The following is an 18,624-nucleotide window of genomic DNA, read 5'->3' as shown; positions in this document are numbered from 1 at the left end:
AACGGGGACACAAAAAGAGGCAAAAGACAATTCTTGCTTTCAAGGAGTTCACAATCTAATAGGGGAGACCATAAACAAATATGTACAAACAAGCTGTTTACAGGATAAACAGAAAATAATTGAGAGGGAAAGCCTAAAATAAGAGAGGTTGAGAAAGGCCTCCTGAGAAGATGGGATTTTAATTGGTACTTAAAGGAAGACAGGGAAGCCAGAAGGCAGAGGTGAGGAGGGAGAGCATAACAGAGGTGGGGATGTTGTTATTGCAAATTTCTCTTCTCTGATTGGCTGAGAAGCCCTTAGGGATGGGAAAAAGAGAAGCTCCTAGGGTAGGGACATTCCTCAGCTAAACTCTTCTGGTCTTATTTCTTTGGACACTGACATTATAGGTCTCTAGAGATCATTTGTTGCACATGTCTAATTATGGCACTGATTAATGTTATTCTGGGTTGTCCTTGTGAGGTGGGCTTGGCAGGGAAAACTGGGGTCATAGAAAATCACACCTTCATAAACATAAAATTTTATGAGATTAAAATAAGTTGGAAAAACAATGAGGGAAATATAGTAGGGAAATTTTTACCTTAAGGAATAGGGACTAAAGCTGTGATTTCATTGGTATAGGAAACCCCTTCTGCCAGGGCTGGCTAGTAACTTGCCTGTAACTTCAAATCTTAGAGATTTGTCTCAAATAGGTGACCCTTACTAAAAGTCACACTGCCAGCATGTAACAGGTGGGACTTGAATTCCTAATTTCCTAGCTCTAAGCCTAGTTCTCTTCTGATTATATCACACTGACACTTCTACCATGGGAAAGTTTATGGGTGGAATTATATTATATGTGTAGGTATTCATTGGAGCATTTTTGGGCATTAATTAGCTTTTTAGTTGACACCCTCATTTTTTCCTTCCAAACCAAAATTCAAGTCCCCAGACTATCATATCTGCAAAGAATATGGACTCAGATTTGCCATACTCCATGGATAGCTAAGTGACAGCAGCCAATTAATGTTTGCAAATGGTGAAGTATAAGATAATGTTCATTATACATAGCTCTTTCTTTGATTTTCTTTCTTTCTTTTTTCATCTATGATCACCTAGATGGGTAGCCAGATGAAAGAATCTATCATCAAGTGACTAAACTCTTGTTAATGAACTTCTCTGAATTTACTTAGTATGACCCTCAGAAAGCAGCCATATTCTCCATGGTAGAACCTTGACAGAGTTTGTGCTAACCTGTCATTGTCTTTGAGAACTGAGGGTCACTTCTATACTACAATGGGATGTCTCACTGGAAAAAAGTCATGTAGTTAAAAGATAAGGCAAAACCAATGGATGGCCCACATGCTTTACAGATCATCTACTCTGTGAGAAAGTTGGGTAGATCTCCCTGTGGAGGAATCATGAGACCACAGAAACAAGTCATGTAAAATAAAGTGGGAGGTTACATTGCTTTTTATTAGAGGAAATAAATATTTTTAAATATCAAAACATAGAAAGTCATAGAGATAAATTTAATTTAAAAATCTGTTTTTTAATTGCCTAGCCATGAATAAGGAAACTGATTCCTAAAACAAAAATGGATTTTCAAGCACTTAGTGATATATGCACTTTTATTATAATAGTTAACACACACACACACACACACACACACACACACACACACACACAGACTTTTTCACTTAAAGACTAAACTAAACTGGCCCTGGAGTCAAGAGGACCTGAGTTCAAATCCGGCCTCAGACATTTAATAATTACCTAGCTGTGTGGCCTTGGGCAAGCCACTTAACCCCATTGCCTTGCAAAAAACTAAAAAAAAAGACTAAACTAAAGAATACATCTGTATTAAGCTTAAAATTGGTTAATGTAGTTTGTAAACCACAGCTAAATCGTGCAAGTGGACAGAGCTCTGGGCTTGAAGTCATGAAGGCCTATGTTCAATGACCTATGTTCAATTCAGACCTTACTAGTTATATGACTCTGAGAAGCATTTAACCTTTGTTTCCCTTGGTTTCCTTATCTGTAAAATATCAATAATAGTAGCACCTATCTCCCAAGTTTGTTGTTAGAATTAAATGAGACAATATTTATAAAGTATTCTACAAACCTTCAAGTATTATAACTAGTATTAGAGTCAATTCCCAAAAATGATTCCAGAAATATTTAAGGCTATGACAGAATTATTGGAATTTCTTAAAAAGCTGTCATTTTCAGATATCAGATAAACTTCTCATCAAATGTTTGTGATTCAACTTGTAAACAGCTTCTTTTCAACTTTCAAGAGAAACAAATATATCCAGTTTATTTATATACTTCCCTTTGGGAGGAATAATATTAATAGCCTGATTCCCTTCTGTTGCCTTTCATACCAGTGACTTAGGATGAATTGAAGTCCATGTTGAAATACTATCCTAAGGAAAGTCAGGTTTTCTAGGGATAAGGAGAGCCAAGTATGATGAGACAATCCCACTTCTACCATGATCCATCCCATGTCTGACTCCAGTCTGGCTCTAGGTCATCATTTCAACTGAGACAAAGTCAGGGCCAATTGCTTCTTGGAGATTTAGATCATGGTTACTTCATAGCTAGGTGTCCTAGTGAATAGAAAGCTAGAGTTGGTGTCAGGAAAACTAAGTTGAAATTCTGGTTCAAACACTTACTAAAGGTATGACTCTGAGGAAGTCATCAGTTCTTTCAGTCCAAATCTCCTATCTGCAAAATGTGAGTAGTATTATAATCTACTTCACAGTATTGTTGTAAGGATCAAGTGAGATAGAATATAATGTGTTTTGCAAACTTTAAAGTACTATATAAATATTAGTTACTATCACTTGGAGGCATTGCCACCTGAAGCTTATCTTCTAGCTTGAGCCCCAAGCAGATTAGTCTTGACCCCAAACTCAGAACAGCTATAGGAATATAGCAAATTGAACACTGGTTTCAACTTCGGATGGACCAGCATGATACTTAGGTTCATGTGACGTATCTAACAATATGAACAGCTATATTATGGCCTTAAAGATATGGAGTAAAGTCTTGGTACCTTTTTCCTAATGAGACCTGATATTTCCTAGGTCCCAGGATTGCTCAGTGATCAACACCTTGATTATCTCCTTTTAGCCCCACAATGCCTCTGCCAAGTTGATATTCTAACTGCTTTTTTTTAAGGACACTGAAGATTTTTTGTGTGTGTGATAGCTTCAGAACCTCTGAAATTTTAGGAATTTCTGGAGCCCCTCCTTCATTATATCTGTCTTCACCAGAAACTGACCATGAATAGGACACCTACTTTTTTGTAATATGACTTACATATGTAGTAATATAGAAGGATATTCCAAATTGGGGAATGCATAATTTTTCAGGGGCAACTGGTAGCAGAGTAGATAGATTCCTGGACCCAGAGTTAGTAGGACCTGGGTTCAAATCCATTCTGACTCTTACTAGCTTTGTGATCCTGAGCAAGTTACTTAAGCTCTGCCTTCCTCAGTTTCCTTATCTGTAAAATGGGTCTAACAGTAACATTTACTTCATAGGGTCATTGTGAGGATCAAATGAGATAATATTTTTAAAAAGCATTTAGCCATATCTGGTATATAATAGATACCATATAAATGTTCATTTCCTCTCTTCCTTCCTCTCCCAGGTCTCTAGAAAGGGAAAGGTCATTTGTAGAAACCTGGAATTCTTGGTGGGATTTGGAAATCAGCATGCTTCCTTTCAGTGGGTTGGTTGTATGTTAACAGTTAAGTTTGATCTTTCAGCAGTTGACAAGTATCCACCTTGGTATTTCCTATTTCAAGAGAAAATGCTAGGGATCCAGAATCTAATTAGTAAACTGCCTTCAATTATACATGAAGAATCATTACCAAACATAATCTCCAAAGTTCCTTTCTGCTCTAAAATTCTATGGTTTATGACCTATATTGCCTCCCAACCCACACAGAACCCCCAAGTGATATTTATACTTCTTAGAAGTCACTATCAATAATCTAAAATAGTTTAATCTTTTCTTCACACTTAACTAAGCAGTCAGTCACTGTTGTATATTGGCAACAAGGTCACATGAGTAATTTTCAGCAACCTGGAAGTGACATTGTTCTAAAATAAATCTAATCTCGTCCATCTTTTCTTTCTTTACTTCTTTTCCTCAGGGAATGCTATAAGGTCAGTGAGAAGAACAGAAAGTATATGTCTATACTTACCTATAGAATTGGGGTATATAATCAAATAACATGAATAGACTTCCAATTAAGATCTAAGTGGTAGTGGACATTTTTTTTTTAAAGATTCTCAACCCAATGAGGTCTATGTTAGTATTCTAACAAAACAGTTTTAAGCAAAATGCTTCTTTGCAAGGTTAATAAGCCACTGTAGCTAACATTTCTCCTGGGCTCCCCTAAATTTCTTGTCTTTGTTTTCTAAAGAAGCTAACCCTGTGTGACTCAGTGAAAGGAAACGAATTTGTATTATAAACGAAGCTAGCATATTCAAGTCATTTATCCATCGACTAAATCTGTGTTCTTTGTCACCTAGAGTTTTCTAGAATCAAACCCAGATTGCTGTATGACTCTCAGAACAACTGTGTGGGGATAGAGGGTGAAGGAAGAGGATTTAGATATGGGTGGACCTTGTTTAGCTACAGCTGCTCATTTGTGAGTGAATTATTTGAATCTACTTCAACTCTATTTTGGTTAATGATGCATCTGTCCCTTATGTGGTCACAGCAGCAGAGGCAATTCTCTCAGGTCTTATTGTGATTTCTTCTCAATCTAAGTCTATTTTCTTCTGAGCTGTCAATCTTCTGAAAGTTCATCTCAGTCTGTCTGTCTGTCTGTCTGTCTGTCTGTCTCACACTCACCCACACATGATGCAGAAAACTGTGAATGTGGGAGATTTGTGGTTGGAAATGGATTGTGTAGTCTTTTGTGCTGTTGGGTTTTGTTAAGGTGTAAAATGTCTGCTCCTGAGATTGGCTTCTATGGGTCCATTGTTAAATGTAAAATTTGTATCTGTCTCCTCATTCCCAACCCCCAGCTTCCAACTTTATATCTGGTTTCAATCATGTAATGAGGAAGGATTTCTTCTTTGTCCTCAGTGCCCAATAAATGGGCAAGAACTGGACCCCTCTTCTGGGCCTGTCCCCTCTCTGACCCAGTCAGCTCTGCCTGGCTCTCTCTCTCTCTCTCTCTCTCTCTCTCTCTCTCTCTCTCTCTCTTGCTTTGTAATAATCTATAATAATCCTGAGCAGTTTTAAAAATCCAGGGGACACATGAATTCAATCTCTATTCAAAGAAATTCTCAATTTCAATCTTTAATTGGTGACCCTAATTCTCATCTACTACACACATGTATCCTACCACTTTAATAAACTCCAGTGGTTTTCCATCTACAACATTACATAAAAAATCTTCTGTTTGTCATTCAAAGTCCTTCCTAACCTTCTCATCTCCTTCACCTTACATACTTACATACATGATCTGTGATCCAATGACATTGACCTCTGAAGTGTTTCAAAGGAGATACTGTCTCCCAACCCTCTACATTTTCATTAGCTGTCCCCCTTGCCCAGAATTCTCCCCTTCACCTCTGCCTCCTGGCTTCCCTGGCTTCCTTCAGGTCTAAGCTAAAACTCTACCTTCTATAAGAAGACTTTCCAGATTCCTTTTAATTATTATACCTTTACCTTTGTTGATTACATTTAAACTGAAATCTTGTTCATACACATAATTGTTTGGAAGTTATCTCCCCTTTTTAACTGGAAGATCCTTGAGAGCAAGGAATATCATTTGCTTAGTACAGTGACTATGCATGATAGGAGGTTAATGTATTATTTGATTAAAAATACCCCTGAATTTACTAAATATTTTGGAATCTATGAACCTTTTAGAATTGGAAGAAGCTATTTTTAAAAGGCTGAATGATATAGTAGAAAAGGAGCCCCTCATCCTCCAAAGCAACAGGGAGAGATTATTTATTAAAACTTTTTTCTAGGAGAGAAATCAACCAACACATAGGACACAGATAACAGTCATTCAGTCATGACAAAAATATAAGTATCACAAACATCTCATACTTTATACACATCACTGTACTATTCTCAGTATTGGTTGGTAAAGGATGAACTTTGTTTCTTAAAACTCCTCTTAGAAGTTTATGCCATAAATGTTTTCAGCCGGTGATCACTTCTTTCTAACTGAGCCACCTAAATAGAATTCCTTTCCTTTGTGTCAACAACTCCTTTTTAGCCAAAGCCACTCTCACTGGTTCCCCTTCATTTGGTACCAATTTCCTATCTCTTTCTGGTCAGTTTGTCCAATCTACCAATGCACTACATCAATTTGCTTGACCTTCTAATTGTTTCATTCAGCTTATCTTGTTTACCTTGTCTTGCCACCTGGCTTCTTGCCACCTAACTTCTTGCCAATATTTCTTGGGTTCACCTCTTCAGATTTTATTCCTCATTCCTACTTGATCTTCTTTAATCTGATAAATCTTATATAAATGCCCCAAACCTCTTTGTTTTCCTTACATACTTTATGAAGTACATATTCCAGTACTTGAACATAGAGATTGTACTTCAAATTTTCCACTATTTCTCCTGTTTTGTCAAATTTCTCCTCTTCATATTCAAGCTCTTATTTATTCAATAGTTCAAACATTTCTAAGTCACCTATTTTTTTCTCCTCCTCCTTCCTTATTTGACTTAAATCCCCCTTTCCCCCCCTCTTCATCTTCTCTCATAGAAACTGAAACAGGAACAAAGAGATAATAATCCCAAGGTACTGGGATATTATGTTCATTTCTGGACTCCACAGTAAAAGAAAGACAATAATAAACTGGAGAGGGCAGCTAAGATAGTTGTCATTAAGCATTTATTGAGAATCTCATATATGGCAGGCATTGTTTTAATTTCTGAATGGTGAAGGACCCTAAGTTCATAACATGTGCATATTAGTTGAAGAAAATGGAGATTTTTTTTTCAGGAGAAAAGAAGACTGGGGAATGGGAGATGGATGGTATATGAGAGTTGTGCTCAAATAGCTGGGGGAAAAAGGATTACACTTAATCTGTTTGAACTACACTGTGCAGAACTGAGGGCAAGGAATAGAAGTTACAAGACACGAATTTTAGCTTGATCTTTGGGGGGGGAATCTTAATGTCCTAACTGTCCCTAAATGGAATGGGCTGCCTTCAGAGGTGGGGGGTTCCCCTTCTTTGTAGTCTTCAAGTAGACTTTGGATGACCATTTCTTAGGTATATTGTACTGGGGATTTCTTTATTGTATAGGTTGGGTTAGATGGCTTCTGCTCAACTCTCAAATTCTGAATGTAGTTTTTTTTTAATTATTTATTTAAGGCAATGGGGTTGAGTGGCTTGCCCAAGGTCACACAGCTATTATTAAAGTCACATACAATTATTAAGTGTCTGAGGTCAGATTTGAACTCAAGTCCTCGTGATTCCAGGACTGGTGCTCTAATCCTCCACCTATCTGCCCCTGGATATAGGTTTTTATTGAGAGGGTCTTGGTTCCCAGACCAGCTCTCCAACTTAATAATTATATGACCCTGGTCAAGTCCCTTTTCCTTTGTAAGCCTTAGCTTCCTCCTCTATAAAATGAGGATTATGGAGTGGATGACTTCCAGGTCTAGGATCTTATGATACCAGAAAATCTCAAAGAGCACTGGTCTTCTAATCAGAAGACTTCATTCATTCAGCAAGCATTTATTTAGTATTCACTATGTGCTGGGCATGGTGCTAGTACTACGGGTTATGCAAAGATAAAGAAAAGCTCTTACCAGCTGTGATCCTCTGAACCCTGAATCCCAGTTTCCCAGGATTCTCTAGGAGGGAGAGTATGACACTTGTACTACATACCTCGTGGTGCATTGCAAAGAAATTCTCTAAGTGTGAACTTTATTTTTATTACCAAGGCAACATAACATTGTTAATGACTTCTTTAGAGGTTCAAAGATGATTTCAAATGTAAACATGTTTGTTTGTATATCTTTGTTGAAATCATTCTTGAGTATTTCTGCATGTGGGGATCAGGGTGGAGAAGTTATACTGTGAACATTGAGGAATTTTGATCATAGACAATATTGGCATAGTGGCTTTGTTGAGGAAACTCTTCCCTTTTTAGTTCTACTTCTCCTTACCCCACTGGGTCCTTTAATTCTTGGTGCTTTTATGAAGTTGCTTTAAACATAATGTAAAAACCAAAACCGGCAAAATATACTTAGAGAGACTGATTCAAAGCTAGGTCTACAGAGGGTCCAAAAATGCTTTTTTAAAAAAGGTCAATTATTAGGACATTTAGTTCATATTACATAGAATTAGAACTGAAAGGTATATTGGTATTCATAAAAACTGATGAACTTAGAGTACAGATTGAAGCATATTTTCTTTTTTCCTTCCTCTATTCCTTCCTTGCCTCCCTTCCTTTTTCCTTCCTTCCTTCCTTCCCCCTCCCTCCTTCCCTCTTTCCCTCCCCTCTCTCCCTTCCTCCCTCTCTCTCTCCTTTCTTCCTTCCTTCCATCCATCCATCCTTCCTTCCTTCCTTCCTTCCTTCCTTCCTTCCTTCCTTCCTTCCTTCCTTCCTTCCTTCCTTCCTCCCCTCCCTCCCTCCCTCCCTCCCTCCCTCCCTTCCTTCTCTTTCCCCCCCTCTCCCTCCCTCCCTCCCTCCTTCCCTCCCTCCCTCCTTCCCTCCTTCCTTCCTTCCTTCCTTCCTTCCTTCCTTCCTTCCTTCCTTCCTTCCTTCCTTCCTTCCATCTCTCCCTCTCTCCTCTAATATAGGAATTTATTTTTGCATTACTATACACATTTGTAATGGATTTTGTTCAACTTGACTTCTCAATGGGTGGAGGAGGTCAGGTAAGAGGGGGAGAATTTGGAACTGAAAATTAAATAAAATCAAAATTTTAAGGAAGACATTTTAAAATTCTTTTGTAAAAAAATATTTTTACTTGATTATTTATTTATTTTTAAACACTCATTTCTTTTTAAATTTTGAGTTTCAAATTCTCTCTCCCCCTTCCCCACACACTGAGAAGGCAAGCGGTTATACATGTAAAATCATGCAAAGTGTATTTTTATATTAGCTATATTTCATTAAAAAGTAAGAAAAATAAAGTGAGAAAAATTACAGCTCAGAGTTCAACAGTTCTCTCTCTCTTATGGGTCCTTTGTAATTGTCTTGAATCAATGTATTGATCAGAGTGGCCAAGACTTTCACAGTGGATTATTGTTAGGGCATTGTTGTTACCGTGCACAATGATCTCCTGATTTTTCTTCACTTTGCATCAGTTTCTATAGGTCTTGTCATGGTTTTTTTGGCAAGGCAATGGGGTTAAGTGACTTGCCTAAGATCACACAACTAGGTAATTATTGTCTCAGATCAGATTTGAATTCAGGTCATCCTAACTCCAGAGCCCATGCTCTATTCACTGTGCCACCTAGCTGCCCTTGTCATGTTTTTTTCTGAAATCAATCTCTGCATCATTTCCCATAGCACAACAGTATTCCATTATAATCATATACCACATCATTTTCAGTCATTCTCTAATTGATGCATCCATCCCCTTGAATTCCAATTCTTTGTCAGCACACAAAGAGCTACTATGAATGTTTTTGTACATATAGGTCCTTTTCCTTTTTCATTGATTTCTTTGGCATATAGACCCAGTAGTGGTGTTGCTAGGTCAAAATGTATACATCATTTAATGGCCCATTGGATCTAGTTCCAAATTGTTTTTCCAGGGCAAGTTTGACCAGTTCACCACACCATCAAGAGTTCATTCCTGGGGTGGCTAGGTGGTACAGTGAATAGGGCACCAGCCTTGAAGTCAGGAGTACCTGGGTTCAAATCTGACCTCAGACACTTAATAATTACCTAGCTGTGTGGCCTTGGGCAAGCCACTTAGCCCCATTGCCTTGAAAAAATCTAAAAAAATAAAGAGTCCTGTACTTATTTTCCCTTCAATCCATCTAGCATTTGTCATTTCTGTTGTGTGAAGTGATACCTCAGAATTGTTTTAATTTGCTCTTTTCTAATCAATATTTAGAGCAATTGTTATATGACTATAGTTAGAGTTGATGTCTCTGAAAACTGCCTGTTCCCCCCACATTTTTAAATATCAGGAAACTATGCCTCAGAGACTTGGTTTATTTGCAAAGATAAGGTTTGAAGTCTCATACACAAAATCCAATGTGTCTTCACAAAATCCAATGTGTCTTCACACTATAGTTCCCTGCTTATGGTGCTTTGAGTTTTATAAAAGGCTTTGTCTTCTTGCAATAGACCTAAGAGAAGGATAGATGCTAAAGTATAGAACTTGAAACACTGATTTTTGAGAAAACATTCTGATCAGAGATTTGATTTTTCCTTTTCATGCAGATGTCTTGACTTTACAGAGACACAATCAGCTCATAGCTCACTGTTTCACCAAAGGCTTCCATGCTCTTCTAAGAATTAATTTTGAGCAATGATTCATAACTTTTATCTCTCAAAAGGTATTATGTGCTCATTTCTGATGCAAGCTTTGTAGGCAACTTTCATTTAGCTCTTCTAGGATACTGAAAGCCAGCAGGTAATATGGCCTTAGCTGTACTATATAAAGGTAATTTGGAAACTGAGACCTTCCACCTGAATCAGCCTGGAGGCCAACACCAAGGGCAACAATGATGGAGGGTTTTCCTCTCTCACTCTTGCAATATAGTACAAAATGCAAAAAGACATAGACTGAAGAAGGATGTAGGAAATATTCAAAAAAGAAAATTAATAGTCAGGCAAATAATCTTATGGTCTCATTTAACAATTTTAAAATACAACATATATCCAGTCAAAGAAATTGTGTTTATGTGTATGTGTGTACAAACATAAAATTATTGACTTGAGTTCAAAGAAACCTAACTTTGCATCCAAATGAGAAAGTTTGTTAAGAACAAAGAGAATTTTTTTTAAGTGGGAAGTTGTTGCAGAGCAAAGATAAGGTTGGCAGCTATCATGAGTTTGCAGACAGCATGATGACTTTGAAGCACGTTAACCATAGATGTTTCTATGATGCAAAAGCTTACATTACTTTTTGACTATATATTTTCAGGTTACTATAAAATCAACATTGACAGAATTTTAGGTGACATTTATAAAGACACTTTGTGGTACTAAATGGCAAAACAATTGATACAGATAACTTTGCTGTTTCTCCTGACTAATTTTTCCTTTGGTAGAACGTACCTGGTGAACACTGTTCTCCAGAGAAGAAATGAACAAAGTGGGGAAGGAGTTGGTTTTAAATTCCCTGACTTTCACTTAATTTAGGTGAACCTCTATCTTCAAATGAAAAGTTAAAAGCACATTTTCAGGTAAAGCTATCCCATATTGTGCCCACCCACCTGCCATAGAAAACACACAAACCTTTCTTTTGTGTGATGTTGGGGTAATGTCTCATTCTGGAAATTAATATTCAGTTATTCAAAGGTAAGCTGGCTTCCAAGAATTTAGTGGAACTGACTGGGAAACTCAAATGAAGAAGCATAATTTTCTTATCTTAGAAACAAATTTGCTTTCTCTTATTCTATCTTGCATGTACATATATACTGAAATTATGCAAGTATTGATTCAGTAAAACAAAAAAACAAAAAAATAAACAAGAAACAAAGACATGTAGGGAGGGTAGTTATGGAGAAATCAGGACCTGTAAATATTTGTTCATTGTCCATCCCTGTCTTCTAAAAGATAATGACATCATTTCAAGTCATCCTGAAAAGAAATAAGATGATATTTCTAGCCTCCTTCTAATATACTTTAAATATATAGATATTTGATTTTTTAAAAAAATCAACGATTGCTTTATTAGCAATTTAATACTTTCTGGTTGACTAACTGAATATATTAGAGATTTTCATGCTGTTCTTTGTACATTCAATTAGTCAACCAGAAAGTATTAAATTGTCCACTATGTACTTAGTCAGTATACTCTGTGTTGGGCATACAAAAATAAGTTATATTAGAAATAATCAATAGAGGGAAAGATTTAGCTTAGATTTAAGAAGAATAGGGAAGGGTTTCCTGTAGAAGGTCAGATTTTATCTGGGACCTGAAGGAAGCCGAGGAAGCCAGGAAGCAAAAGTAAGGAGAGAACACATTCTGGGCATGGGAGACACCCAGTGAAAAGTAGGTCAATGTCATTGGATCTATGTACATGAGGGTTAATAAAGTATAAGAAGACTAGAACTATTTTTCTTACCAGTAAAGTAACAGGAGACCAGATTCTGAAAAGCTTTGAATGTCAGCAAGAAGATCTTATATTTGATAATACAGTAGGTACTCACTGGAATCGATGTGAATAAATAGGGTTACATAGTCAGATTTGCACTTTAGGAAGATCAATTTGACAGCTGAATGAAAAATGGACTGCAGTGGAGGAGAGACTTGGAGCAAAATAACCAGTCTGCTGGCTATTGCAGTAGTCCAGATTGTTGCTGTTTGTCCTTTGTCCTTGAAGAAGACCATGACATCAGGGAGGTGATGTCATGACATGCAAGTAAATTGGTCTACACCAGGGTGGTAGCAGTGTCAGAGGAGTACATGGGCATATATGAGAGATGTTACAAAGGTTGAAACAATGATCATATATGGCAGGGGACTGAAAAAAAGTGAGAGATTGAGGACAATCTTTAAGTTTAAAATCCAGGTGACTGGGAGAATTGTTTTATCCTCAACAATAATAGAGAAGTTAAAAAGAAGGAAGGGTTTGAAGAACAATAATGATTTCAGTTCTGGTCTTGTTGAGTTTAAATTGTCTATGAAACATCTGGTTTGAGATGTCTGGAAGGCAGTTGGAGATGAGAGACTAAAGATGGAGAGAAAGATTAGAGTTAGACATATAGATCTGAGTATTATCTTTATAGAGATATTTGAATTTAAGGGACCTGATTAATTAAGATTAATGAAATAGTATAGAGAACAGAAGAGGGACCCAGGATAGAACTTTGGGGCTTATTCACTGTTTGTAGGCATGACCTAGATAAAGATTCAGAAAAGGAGATTGAAGAAATGTTTAAGTAGGTAGGAGGAAAACTGGAAGTTTTATTGTTACTAAAACCTATAGAGAAGAAAATATTAAGAAAAGGGTGATTGGGGGCGGCTAGGTGGCATAGTGGATAAAGCACTGGCCCTGGAGTCAGGAGTACCTGGGTTCAAATCCTGTCTCAGACACTTAATAATTACCTATCTGTGTGGCCTTGAGCAAGCCACTTAACCCTGTTTGCCTTGCAAAAACCTAAAAAAAAAGGTTGATGGACAGTGTGTCAAAAGCTGCAGAGAGGTAAAGAAGGATGAGGACTGAGGAAAGATTTGGGAATTATGAGATCACTGATAACTTTGGAAACAGGAGTTTCAGTTGAATGATGAAGTCTGAAGTCAGAAGTCAGATTATGAAGTATTGAGAGAACAGTAAAAGAAAAGGAAGTGGAGGCATCAATTTTAGATAGCCTTCTCAATAAATTTAGTCATAAAAGGAGAGGAAATATAAGGTAATAGCTAGCAGAGAGATGAATAGATCAGTGAGGGTTTTTTGAGAATGGTGTATATAGACATGGATATGGTTTTTGTAGGCAGTGTGTAAAAGGGAAGCAGTCCTTTTACAGGGAGACAGGGAGAGAAGATAAGTGAGGAAGAGAAGATGATAGAAGGCAATCTTCTGGAGATGAGATGTAATAGGATCAGTTGTGTATGTGAAGGATTTACTTTGGCAAGAAGAAAGGCTACTTCATGTTATACATGGAAGCAAGAATGATGGAAGGGTATTCTTTATTTCAGATCACTTTTACAGCATATAATTTGATAAAAGATGAAAAAATGAATATATAAAATACTTAAATGTTCCTAAGAAGAGGAAAAGTCAATTATTTGGGGGAAAAATTTCTCCAAAGGTCTTTTTAGGTAATCACAAAAACTAGATGGTAATTTACCTTCCCAATAAGATCAAGGGTGAAGCAGAAATGTCCATTATCACCATTTTAATTCAGTATTGTACTAGAAATTCTAGTAATAGCAATAAGAGAAGAAAAAGAAACTGAAGGAATTAGAATAGGCAATGAGGAAATAAAGCTATCATCCTTTGCAGAATCAGCTAAAAACTTGAAATAATGCAAAACTTCAGCAAAGTTGCAGGATATGAAATAAGCACACAAATTATCAGCATTTCTTTGTATTACCAACAAAGTCCAGCAGGAAGAGGTAGGAAGAAATATTTTAAAATAATATTTTAAAATAAAAATACTTGGGGAATCCACCAAGACAAACCCAGATATTATATGAAGACAATTACAAAACTAATAAAGTCAGATCTGATCAATTGAAAAAATAGTAATTGTTCATGGGTAGGTACAGTCAGTATAATAAAAATGGCAATTCTATCTAAATGGATTTACTTATTCAGTGTCATATCAACCAAACACCAAAAACTCATTTTATAGAACTAGAAAAATATTAACAAAATTCAAAAGATAAGATAAGGAATCAATGAAAAGAAAGTGTGAAGGAAGATATTCTACTAGTATAAAATCTCAAAGTATATTGTAAATGGTTAATCATAAAAATATGGCTAAGAAATAGAGTGGTGGATCAATGGACTAGATTAGGTACATTATATATATTAGTAAGTGTTTGACAAGCCCAGAGATCCAAGGTTTGGAGATAAGAACTCAATATTTGACAAAAATTGCTAAGAAAACTAAAAAGAAGTTTGACAAAAATGAAGTATAGGCCAATATCTCACACCATCTACCAAGATAAAGTCAAAATGGATACATGATTTAAACATAAAGGATGTTATAAGCAAATTAAGGGAGTCTAAACATTTTTGACTGTCAGATTTATGGATAAGGGAAAGAATTTATGACCAAATGAGAATAGAGAGCATATTGGGATATAAAATGGACAATTTTGATTACAATAAATTTAAAAGGGTTTTCATAAACAAAATCAATTCAGCCAAGATTAGAAAGAAAGAAGGAAATGGGAAAAATTTTTCACCAAGTGTTTCTATTAAAGGTGTCATTTCTCAAACATTTAGAGAACTGAGTCAAATTTAAAAGAATACAAGTCATTTCCCAGATGACAATGGCGTAAGTTTATGAACAGGCTTTTTTCAGAAGAAGTCAAAGCTATCTTTATGAAAAAATTCTCTAAATCATTATTGATTAGACATATGCTAATTAAAACAACTCAGAGGTACCATCTCACACCTATCAGATTGACTGATATGAAAGAAAAGGGAAATGGCAAATATGGAAGGAAATGTGAAAAAAACTGGGATACTAATAGATTGAAAAATGTTTTAATCATTCTGGAAAACAATTTGGAACTAAATCCAATGAACTATAAAACTGTACACAATTTTTGACCCAACAATATCATTATTAGGTCTATATTCCATAGATCAAAGAAAAAGAAAAAGGATCTATAGGTAGAAAAGTATTTCTAGAGGCTCATTTTGTGGTGGCAAAGAATTGGAAATTGAGAGGATGCCCATAAATTAGGGAATAGCTGGATTATGATATATGATTGTGATGAAATACTATTGTGCTAATAATAATGGGCATAATGGTTTCAGAAAAACCTGAGAAGACTTATATGAACTTATGTAAATGAAACGTGAAGAACCAGAAGACCATTTTACATGGTATAGCAATATTGTGTAATGATCAATTGTGAATAACTCGGCTATTTTGAACAAGTCAGTTCTGAAGCACTGATGAAAAATGATCTATTTTCAGAGAAAGAATTGATGGAGTTTGCAGACTGAAGAATATCTTTTACTTTTTTTTGTTTTGTGCTTTGTTTCACAACATGGCAGATTTGAAAATGTGTTTTACATGATTTCATGTATATAATTGATACCAAATTGTTGTCTACTTAATGGGGAAGGAGGAGTAGGAGGAAGAGAATTTGAAATTCAAATTTTTAAAAAGCAAATGTTAAAAATGCTTTTCATGTAACAAAGGGGAAAAAAATTGGAGAGAGGAGGGGTTATGGCTTCATGCCAGGACCAATGTTGGATCCTTTGACCCTATTTCATTAGAACTATGGTAGTTGTGGCCACAGGGATTAGAGGTCTCTGAAAATGTGGACTACCTGCCCAGATAGACAAAAACTTCTAAATCCACCTGTATCCTAAACTCATTCTCTATGATGTGTCACACTGGTCCAGAATTCCTCCAGAGGTTCTGGATCAACCTCAAATGACTGGGCCTGCTGGGTGTAAAGCCAGTATTGAGTTTTAAATTCTGTAATTGTACTTGTACTAATTTTCCTGATTAAAGGAAGACCAGAGTCACTTTATCCTAAAAAATTTATGTTCAAATAAGCCCCTTTGTTTATGACTTTAGGTATTTAGAAAACTGCTGAGTTCACAACCATTTGGAAGATGTCTTATTATCATTCATTATTTTTCTGTAATTTTGTACTATCTGTTTATCAGTTCTTTGCTGAATAAAATTATAAATATTATCTTAAAAAATAGATGTGCTTTAAAACCCTTCTAATCTCAGCCAACTCAACTCACAGGAAAGTTGCAGAAGACAGAAACAAGAATTATGTGAAAAATTTGATTATCTCTATGGCATCCTGGAGGAAAGAAAGAATGAGATGACACAAATCATTACAAGGAGCCAAGAGGAGAAACTGGAGCATGTCCGGGCACTGATTAAAAAGTATGCAGATCATCTGGAGACAGTATCCAAGTTGGTTGAGTCAGGAATTCAATTCATGGATGAGCCAGAAATGGCAGTCTTCTTACAGGTATAGTCTAATGTGGTCAAAGAATTTAAAGATTTACCAGGAAGACAGGTTAGAGACAAAAAGTTATTTATTTTGGTTATAGGGTAGGAAAATATCTCTTCCTCACAGCATAATTGTTATATTTATGTCAATCTTGTTATATTGAACAATTTTGACCAGAACAAAATATTATTTCTTTCTATGTCTGACTCTTAATCTGATTATGTTACTCAATAAAATATATTTAAAAGGTCATAATGCTTAAATTAAAAAAAGGTTGTGACTTAAATTTGATTGTTTGTATTATACTTTGACTTTCTAAGAGGTAGAGAGAGTTAAAGATCTGAATATGAATTATCTTTGACAAAAAGAAAGAATTAAAGCAATCTTTTCTTGCTTTCACAGAATGCCAAAACACTGTTACAAAAGTAAGTAGCTTTTTCATTTGATGTAAAGGTTCAGGTTTTCTATTTTTATCCAGACCATCTAACTAAACAGTGATTGCAACTGCCACATTGTCTTGGTTTCAGAATTTCTGAAGCATCAAAGGCATTTCAGATGGAGAAAATAGAACATGGCTATGAAAACATGGACCATTTTACAGTCAACCTCAATCGAGAAGAAAAGATAATAAGAGAAATTGACTTTTACAAAGGTATATCACCCAGGTGACCAAAAATGGCTGTCTTAAACTGCAGGTGTGTGCAAGCTGCTGGAGGTTGGGGTGTAAAGGGTCACACTCCAGTATTGCTGCCAAAATAGAACCTGACAACTTTAGAGGGAGCATAATTGAAAATGAAGCTTTGTTTCTCTGCAGAATATTGCAGCTTGTTGACAAGGGTTATTCTGGCTTGGGTTATCACAGGACCTTTTACACCATGACACACTTTGTCAAATGTCCCTGATGATGACAGCACCCTTAGTTTCTCCATCCTTACCCAAAACTTCATCCATGATCACGTAAAATGCCACTTGGTGCTGGTTCAAGGACCAATCAGAAAAGAGAAGACATCTGGGTGGGAAATTGTGTGGTGTTTGTTTAATTAAATGCTGACAGTTCACACATCAGAGTGTTGGGAGGGAGGTGAGGGAGGCTGGGTAAGCAATAACCTGTGAGAAACTGAAGCTAAGGTCTAGAGATAAAATGAAGGACTCAGTCCTAAAACATTTTCAATAGCAGAATTAAGAGCCTAAGTCATACTACAGTAATTACATGAAGCAGTCATAATACATAATCTATTATAATATGCCTAGGGAAGAATATCTAGATTTGTAAAGACCTCCTAGGCCAATTCCCTCATTTTACAGATGAAGAAAATCTGAGGTCGTTGAAAGGTAGTAACCATTAGGTTCTCTGTCTCTGGGGTCAATCATCTTTCCATTTTACAATGATGGGTACATTTTTTAATGATCACTATGCTTGTCTTTTTAGAAATAAATCTCAAGATGATCTCCCTTTCGTTCAATTTCTTGATTTCTTCAGCAATTAAGAAAAGAGATGATGTTCTCTATTGGAACTTAGTTTAACTGTGTGCTGAAGTGCCTTAGGGAGTTAATGAATGACGATCAGTTCTACGTTGGGAAGTCAGTAAGCTAGTTTAGAGGTGTGTTGCTAGAGACTACAAATGTTTATGATGGAAAGGAGGGGACAGAAAAAGAAGAGAAAGGTACTCATTGCCATGTTGACTGGTTATGTTTGCCTTGTCCACATTTAATCAAAATTATGGGGCCCAGTGTTGAATGTAGACAGGAATTTCTCTAGCTACCAAACCAATATGAGCATAGTTGACTGTACATAAGTTAACCAGTCTTGGAAATTCTTAGATGGAAGTGGAGGGACTTATCTT

The 18,624-nt window shown here is 36.1% G+C and overlaps 1 protein-coding gene across 11 annotated transcripts in view; it reads left to right on the top strand.

Moving 5' to 3' along the window:
- TRIM55 (tripartite motif containing 55) overlaps positions 1-18,624 on the top strand; it is an 89,125-nt gene that overhangs the window by 29,952 nt on the left and 40,549 nt on the right. For 10 of the 11 annotated variants that reach the window (XR_012472503.1, XR_012472502.1, XM_074207047.1 and 7 more), the window contains 3 exons: positions 16,565-16,798; positions 17,183-17,205; positions 17,308-17,432. Coding sequence is in view for 9 of the 11 variants with exons in the window: in XM_074207047.1 (XP_074063148.1) it covers positions 16,565-16,798; positions 17,183-17,205; positions 17,308-17,432 (382 nt within the window). In the remaining 2 variants the exon portion in view is untranslated. Of the gene's footprint in view, positions 1-16,564; positions 16,799-17,182; positions 17,206-17,307; positions 17,476-18,624 lie in introns of all 11 variants that reach the window. The other variant, XM_074207055.1, reaches the window with a different exon arrangement.

Source organism: Macrotis lagotis, chromosome X (assembly GCF_037893015.1).
Source record: "Macrotis lagotis isolate mMagLag1 chromosome X, bilby.v1.9.chrom.fasta, whole genome shotgun sequence".
Taxonomy (NCBI): domain Eukaryota; kingdom Metazoa; phylum Chordata; class Mammalia; order Peramelemorphia; family Peramelidae; genus Macrotis; species Macrotis lagotis.
Note: the sequence above shows the minus strand (reverse complement) of the source record. Positions and strands in the feature narration are given on the sequence as shown.